At 43.6% G+C, this 8,571-nt stretch overlaps 1 protein-coding gene across 1 annotated transcript in view; it reads left to right on the top strand.

The window, feature by feature from the left end:
* Positions 1–8,571, top strand: part of LOC111977372 (kinesin-like protein KIF19) — a 101,392-nt gene that overhangs the window by 67,913 nt on the left and 24,908 nt on the right. The window contains exons 3-5 of the mRNA XM_024147617.2: positions 2,372–2,570; positions 4,991–5,005; positions 5,381–5,503. Of these exons, the coding sequence (XP_024003385.2) occupies positions 2,372–2,570; positions 4,991–5,005; positions 5,381–5,503 (337 nt within the window). The remainder of the gene's footprint in view (positions 1–2,371; positions 2,571–4,990; positions 5,006–5,380; positions 5,504–8,571) is intronic.

Genomic DNA, 8,571 nt, shown 5'->3' with positions numbered 1-8,571 from the left:
CGGTTCTGCCTCTGTGCGCTATGTGTGATGTGCCTCTTGTAATATTTCGCCCTTTGGATGCTGCCCCTGTAATGTGCACCCTTACATGTGCCCTTGTAATAGTGCCCCCTCGTGATGTGCTTGGCCCCTGTAATATCGTTGGCCCGCTAGTGCCTGTATCGTGCCCCCCTTGAATGTCCACTGTGGCGTGCCCTTGATTGCCCTGTAATATGCCCCCTGTGATGTGCCCCTTATGTGCCCGCTGATGCCCCTGTAATATGGCCCTGGATGTGCCCTGGCGTAATGTGCCCCTTGCTAGATGTGCCCTGTGAATGGCATTACTGGCGCGGCTGCCCTTATACGGTGCCCCTGTGATGGCACCTGTGTGCCAGCTTAATGTGCCCTGTATGTGCCACAGCTGCGGGTGACCTGTCTGTGCCGCGGAGTTGACACCGCGCCCTGATACCCTGTAACAGTGCCAACTTATGTGCCACCTGTAATGTGCCCTGTGATGTCCCACTGTGGTGCCCCTGTAATGTGCCCCTGTATGTGCGCCCTGTATGTGCCCGCTGATGTGCCCCTGATGCCGATGATGCGCCACTGTCTGTGCCCCTGTAATGTGCCCTGTAATATGCCCTGTAATGTGCCCCTGTGCTGATGTGCCCCTGTAATGCCCCTGTAATGTGCCCTGATTGCCTGTAATATGCCCCTGTGATGTGCCCCTGTAATATGCCCACTGTAATGTGCCCCTGTAATATGCCCCTGTAATGTGCCCCTGTAATATGCCACTGTAATGTGCCCCCCTGTATATGTGCCCCTGTAATATGCCACTGTAATGCTGCCCCTGTAATATGCCCCTGTAATGTGCCCCTGTAATATGCCCCTGTGATGTGCCCCCTCTAATATGCCCTGTAATGTGCCCCTGTAATATGCCCCTCTGGATGCCTGCCCTGTAATATGCCCCTGTAATGTGCCCCTGTAATATGCCCCTGTGATGTGCCCCTGTAATATGCCCTGTAATGTGCCCCTGTAATATGCCCCGCCTAATGTGCCCCTGGTGATGCCCCATGTGCCCCTGTAATGTGCCCCTGTGATGTGCCACTGTGCGGTGCCCCTGTAATATGCCCCTGTAATGTGCCCCTGTAATATGCCCCTGTGATGTGCCACTGTAATATGCCCCTGTGATGTGCCCCTGTAATATGCCCCTGTGATGTTCCACTGGGCTGTGCCCCTGTGGATGGACTCTGAAATCTTAGATTTTTAAGTAGCCAATGTCACTAGGTGAGTGGATGGTAGCAATTAGATACCTCAAACTTAGCAATAGCGGTTACCTTGAATGAATGAATACTGATCTGAAGAGTTGACTGTAGCAATCCTGTGTATCTTGTTTGGTGTTTCTTGCATTGGTTTGATTGTGGTTAGAATCGTGAGTTCTTCCACCATGAACACATACAGCATACTTTCAAACAGCATACGTATGTTTGTAGATCCCCTGATGTGTTCACCATTTATCTGCCCTTGGTGGTCTGGAGTGTACACCCAAATGTGCTCCAACACCATATATACTGTAGTGCACTACTTTAGACCAGGGTCATATGAGTGCACTAGGGAATAGAGGGAATTGGGACGCAGTGTGTGTGTGGAGGGGCACTGTGGCTCTACCCAACAGGAGGGCCCCTGGGCCCCCTGTGTTCTCCAGCTGCAGATGGATTAAAGGCCTTGTTTAAATCTTCAGACCCCTCCTCTAGCTGCTGCTGTGCCCATCAGTTTCTCTTCGCCACTTGAATTACCTGCACAGAGCTGGGTAACTGTCAGCCATTACGGTGCAGACAGTCATACTGTGGCAGATGGCAGCAGGAGTGAATGAGGAGTGTAGTGGGCCTCTGGGGTAATAGCAGTCATTCTCTACTGACAGATTCATTCAGATGATTTGACCTTCAAATGTTTATTTTAAAACAAAAAGTATTATTATATTATATGTTATGCAATGATGTTTCTCTAGTGTGATGACTAATCATTCAAATGTCCCTTTCTCTCTCTTTTCATCCTTCTCTGCCCCTCCTCCCTTCCCCCTCCCTCCTCCACCCTCCTCCTGCCTCCTCCCTCCCTCCCTTGTCCCCCTTCTCCCTTGCTCCCTCCCTCCTCCTCCTCCTGCTCCCTCCCTTCTCCTCTTGCCTCCTCCCTTCTCCCCTCTCCCCATCGCTACCTACCCCTCCCTCCTCCCTCCATCCCTTTCCACCCTTCTCCCTCGCTCCCTCCTTCCCCCTCCTTCTCCCTCTCCCTCCTCCATCCATTCTCCCCCATCCCTCCATCTCCCTGCCGCCTCCACTCCCTTCTTCCTTCCTTCCTTCCTTCCTTCCTCCCCCCTCCTCCTCCTCCCTCCCTGCTATAGATGGTTGTTCTGATGAACCCCATGGAGGATCCAGATAATATCCTGCGTGCTAACCGTTCCCGGGAGAAGACCTATATGTTCGACGTTGCATTTGACTGCTCAGCCAACCAGGAAGAGGTGTACAGAGCCACGACCAAGGGCCTGATCGAAGGCCTCATATCCGGCTACAACGCCACTGTTTTTGCCTACGGACCCACAGGTTTGTCATAGCCGCCCTATCCTCTATTCTAATTGTGGGTGTGTGTCCTCTGTCCCTGTGTGTGTTGTCCTCAGGGCTGGTCTAAGTCTCTATTTACCACCCACTGGGCACCAGGGCTGGTCTAAGCCTATATCTACCAACCACTGGGCACCAGGGGAAAACTAAGCCTCTATCTACCACCCACTGGGCGGCAGGGGAGAACTAAGTCTCTATTTACCACCCACTGGGCGGCAGGGGAGAACTAAGCCTCTATTTACCACCCACTGGGCGGCAGGGGAGAACTAAGCCTCTATTTACCACCCACTGGGCACCAGGGGAGAACTAAGCCTCTATCGACCAAACAATGGGCGGCAGAGGAGAACATTACCCAGGAAATAACCAGCCTGGGGGTTGATGATCCTGACCACATGCCTTTTTATCCATGGTTATTTCTTGTTATGTATTTATCTAATTTCAGCGGTATGATCAAACTCATAAATCATGTAGTACGATCTTCCTTTTCCACTGTTTGATTAATGTGGTGGTTCTAGATTCTAATTAGTCTGATATGTTGGGAATGGGAATAGGTGTACGGTGCTTTCTCTCATTTTGCTTTTAATGGGAAGACAGGAAATGATGTCATAGGTAGCACCAGACTGCTGAGATGCAGCGCTCAGACAGATGGTCAGACAGACAGTTAGACATCTTCCCCTCCCTCCCTCCCTCATTTCTTCCTCCTGTCTGTCTTTCCCTGTAGACTCACTGCTCTTAATCTCTGCTTGAATTAAACTAATTAAACTCAGTGTGTCACAGCCTTGTTGTCCAAAACTGAATTAAGACCTCTTGTGACCTGTCCTCCTCGACCAAAACAGGCATGATATCAGGAAATAAAGGTTGACTGGGGTTAAGCTTTCAACAAGAAGGCCTTTTAATATTGAGTTTAAAAGTCATGTGCACACATCCAGCTACTGAATGCGTGACAAATTCCTGTACAAGGCCAAATAAATTAACTGAACTGAACTTAAAGCTACAATATGCAACAATTTGGGCGACCCAACCAAATGCTCATATAAATATGAGTTATAGGTCTTTCATTCCCATCTAAGAATCAGAAGATCTGTTCTATGTGTGCTTTTTCTTTGCTTCCCATTCTGAAGTTTTGTTTGTGCGTCTTTTACTTTCTGTTTTGTACACCAGCTTCAAACAGCTGAATATACAATATTTTTGGTTATGAAAAATATATAGTACCAGTCAAAAGTTTGGACACCTACTCGTTCAAGGGTTTTTCTTTATTTTTACTATTTTCTACATTTTAGAATAATAATGAATACATACAAATTATGAAATAATACATGGAATCATGTAGTAACTAAAAAAGTGTTATACAAATCAAAAGCTTACCTTAACATTGTGCTTATTTTGTATGATTAATTCCCAATTTCTTTTCAAGAACAATCATCATAATGAAAAGAAACCTTGACAAGGAGTGATGCCACCCTTCAAAGTAGCCACCCAAAGTAGCTACCCTTCAAAGTAGCCAGCCTTGATGACAGCTTTGCACACGCTTGGCATTCTCTCAACCAACTTCACCTGGAATACTTTTCCAACAGTCTTGAAGGAATTCCCACATATGCTGAGCACTTGTTGGCTGCTTTTCCTTCACTCTGCAGTCCAACTCATCCCAAACCATCTCATTTGGCTTGAGGTCGGGTGATTGTGGAGGCCAGATCATCTGATGAGGCACTCCATCACTCTCCTTCTTGGTCAAATAGCCCTTACACAGCCTGGAGGTGTGTTGGGTCATTGTCCTGTTGAAAAACAAATGATAGTCCCACTAAGTGCAAACCAGATGGGATGGTGTATCGCTGTAGAACGCTGTGGTAGCCATGCTGGTTAAGTGTGCCTTGAATTCTAAATACATCACAGACAGTGTCATCAGAAAAGCACCCCCACACCATCACACCTCCTCCATGCTTCACGGTGGGAACCACGCATGCAGAGATCATCCGTTCACCTACTCTGCGTCTCACAAAGACACGGCGGTTGGAATCAAAAATCTCACATTTGGACTCATCAGACCAAAGGACAAATTTCCGCCAGTCTATTGTCCATTGCTTGTGTTTCTTGGCCCAAGAAAGTCTCTTCTTCTTATTGGTGTCCTTTAGTAGTGGTTTCTTTGCAGCAATTCGACCATGAAGGCCTGATTCATGCAGTTTCCTCTGAATAGTTGATGTTGAGATGTCTGTTACTTGAACTTTGTGAAGCATTTATTTGGTCTGCAATTTCTGAGGCTGGTAGCTCTAATGAACTTATCCTCTTCAGCAGAGGTAAATCTGGATTTTCCTTTCCTGTGGCGTCCTCATGAGATCCAGTTTCATCATAGTGCTTGATGGATTTTGCAACTGCACTTTTCTCTTCAATGCTGTGTAAGACTGTTCAAGGCTGTGCAAGGCTGTGCAACGCTGTTCAATGCCATGCAATGCCGTTCAATGCCATTCAATGCCATTCAATGCCGTTCAATTCCCTTCAATTCCCTTCAATCCTCTTCAATGCCGTTCAGTGCCGTTCAATGCCCTTCAATGCCGTTCAATTCCCTTCAATGCTCTTCAATGCCGTTCAGTGCCATTCAATGCTCTTCAATGCTGTTGTTTGGTATTGACACTATTATTCTCAAACTGAAAACTGTGATTGTGTGTGTGTTTGTGTGTGTGTGTGTGTGTGTGGTGTGTGTGTGTGTGTGTGTGTGTGTGTGTGTGTGTGTGTGTGTGTGTGTGTGGTGTGGTGTGTGTGTGTGTGTGTGTGTGTGTGTGTGTGTTGTGTGGTTGTGGAAGACTTCACTATGTTAGGAACGGACAGAGAACCGGGGATCTACGTACACACTCTAAATGACTGTTTCAAAGCCATCGAGGAGACCAGCGATGACATGCAATACAACATCTTCATGTCATACCTTGGAGGTGAGAATACATACTGTCTATGTTTGCATCTCCAGTTGAACCATATTCCCTATATAGTGTACTACATTTCAAAGTAGTACACTATAATAGGGAATAGGGTGCTATTTTGGGACACAACCTGTGTCGTGTTTGTTTCTCTGCAAATATCCTGACAACATGTCTAATGAAGAAGGTACAGTGATGCCGAAACGTTGGTGATCTACCAATAAATGACTGGGAGTTTAATATATATGACCCACAAGACTTGAGTTCAGCTAAGGTCACCAAACAGTGATGTAGTCACCGTATAGTATACTAACTTAGAACCACTGTGTTTCACTTTATTCAATGGTTCAGGGTGATAGTCATGTAGATGAAGTGTCAACAAAACTGAAGACAACCGGTTCTGATAAGACTAAAACAACTAACCACTGACTGAGGTCAATAGTGTGTCTGTGTTTGCTGGAAAATAGACAATGATGGACTTGTTTGTAGAGTGGTTTCTTGCGTCTCGTTGGCTGAGAGATTATCTGTGTGGCCATGTGATAGGATAATAAAGTTCTGATAAAAGATAGTGGTCGGTCCGTGCCAGTGTTGCCTGTGCATCGCTGTGTGCCTGTGTGCCTGTGTGTCTGTGTGCCTGTGTTGCCTGTGTGTCTGTGTGTGCCTGTGTGCCTGTGCGTCTGTGTGCCTGTGCGTCTTGTGCCTGTGCGTTCGTGTGCCTGTTGTTGTGTGCGTGTGTGCCTGTGGTCCTGTGTGCTGTGCGTCTGTGCGTCTGTGTGCCTGTGTGTCTGTGTGCTGTGTGTCTATGGTGCCTGTGTGCCTGTGTGTGTGCCTGTTGGCCTGTGTGTGTGTCGGTTGTGTCTGTGTGTCTGTGCTGTGTGTCTGTGGTGCTGTGTCCTGTGTGTCGGTGTGCCTGTGTGCTGTGTGCCTGTGTGCCTGTGTGTTGTGTGTCTGTGTGCCTGTGCGTCTGTGTGCGGTGTGTCTGTGTGCCTGTGTGTCGGTGTGTCTGTGTGCCTGTGTGGACTAGTCAGATATTGACACTGATTGCAATGCTACAAATACCAACAGAGCCATATATATATATATATAGGATGCTGTAATCTGTTTTGAGGCTCTCTCAAACAGATGGGCATCTTTTTTAGGTTCCAATATCAAGGGCTTTTGACATTGTGCATATATATACATATATATATATATATTATATCATTATATGCATCTGTACGCCCTTGATATTGGAACCTAAAAAGGATGCCCATCTGTTTGAGAGAGCCTCAAAACAGATTACAGCATCCATTCTTGTACCACATATCACATTGATTCCCTATCTCTTTAATTCAGATTGATTTACACTGCTTTGTCAGTATTTGAAAGTGGTTCATTTTGTCTGCAAGCTTAGCTTAACATTGTGCTTATTTTGTATGATTAATTCCCAATTTCTTTCCAAGAACAATCATCATAATGAAAAGAAACCTTGACAAGGAGTGATGCGATGGTAGCAACCTTCATGATTATGGTTGATAACATAATGGTATTCCTTCTAAGCAAACAGTGACGCATGCAGAGATTCACTCTAAGTTGTTCATCCTGTCTTCATATAGACAGAAAGAGACAGATGATAGACAGCTCTTTATTAAAAAGACCAAAAATGGAAAGAACGCTCAATCAGCCAAAGACGTCCAGCAGAGAAATATTTCTAGAGTAGAATGAGCGACAGCCAGTGTCCTTGTGTTTGGAAGAAATTAGCATTGATTACAGAATGCATAAGACATGGAAATTACATAATGCCATTGATTTGAAGTTTGACACTTGCTATCTTATGATTCAACTACAAGCTATTCTGTAAGCTATTATTCTACATGCTATTATTCTACAAGCTATTCTGTAAGCTATTATTCTACATGGTATTATTCTACATGGTATTCTTCTACATGCTATTATTCTACAAGCTATTCTATAAGCTATTATTCTACATGCTATTATTCTACAAGCTATTCTATAAGCTATTATTCTACATGCTATTATTCTACAAGCTATTCTATAAGCTATTATTCTACATGGTATTCTTCTACATGCTATTACTCTACAAGCTATTCTATAAGCTATTATTCTACAAACGATTCTACAAGCTATTCTACTACAAGCTATTCTATAAGCTATTATTCTACAAACTATTCTACAAGCTATTCTATAAGCTATTATATAAGCTATTATTCTACAAGCTATTCTACTACAAGCTATTGCTATAAGCCTATTCTATAAGCTATTATCTCAGCTATTCTTAAGCTATTCTATAAGCTATTCTCTACAGCTATTTCTTCTACAAGCTATTTTCTAGCAAACTATTCTTCTAAGCTATTCCTATAAGTTATTATTCTACAAGCTATTTTCTACAACTATTCTCTACAAGCTATTCTAAAGTATTATTCTCAAGCTATTTGATTCTACAAACTTTCTTCTACAAGCTATTCTATTTAAGCTATTCATCTACAAGTATCTACAAGCTATTCTACTACAAGCTATTCTATAAGTATTATTCTATCAAGCTATTTCTACAAGCTATTCTACTACACGCTATTTAAGTATTCTAAAGCTATTATTCTACAAGCTATTCTTACAAGCTATTCTATAAGCTATTCTTCTACAAGCTATTCTTCTACAACTATTCTTCTACAACTATTCTTCTACAAGCTATTCTACAAGTATTATTCCTACAAGCTATTCTCTACAAACTATTCTTTCTACAAGCTATTCTAATAAGCTATTCTCTACAAGTTTATTTTACAAGCTAATTCTCCAAAGCTATTCTATATAGTTATTATTCCTACAAACTATTTTTGTACAAACTATTCTTGTACAAGCTATTCTATAAGTTTATTATTCTACAAACTATTCTTCTACAAACTATTCTTCAGACAAGCTATTCTGATAAGTTTATTATTCTACAAAGCTAATTCTAACTATCACAGCTATTCTTCTACTAAGCTAATTCTACAAGCTATTCTACTGACTATAGCTATTCTCACAGCTATTCTTCTACAAGCTATTACTATAAGTTATTATTCTACAAACTATTCCTTCTACAA

The sequence above is a fragment of the Salvelinus sp. IW2-2015 genome, linkage group LG18 (genome assembly GCF_002910315.2).
Source record: "Salvelinus sp. IW2-2015 linkage group LG18, ASM291031v2, whole genome shotgun sequence".
NCBI lineage: Eukaryota > Metazoa > Chordata > Actinopteri > Salmoniformes > Salmonidae > Salvelinus > Salvelinus sp. IW2-2015.
Note: the sequence above shows the minus strand (reverse complement) of the source record. Positions and strands in the feature narration are given on the sequence as shown.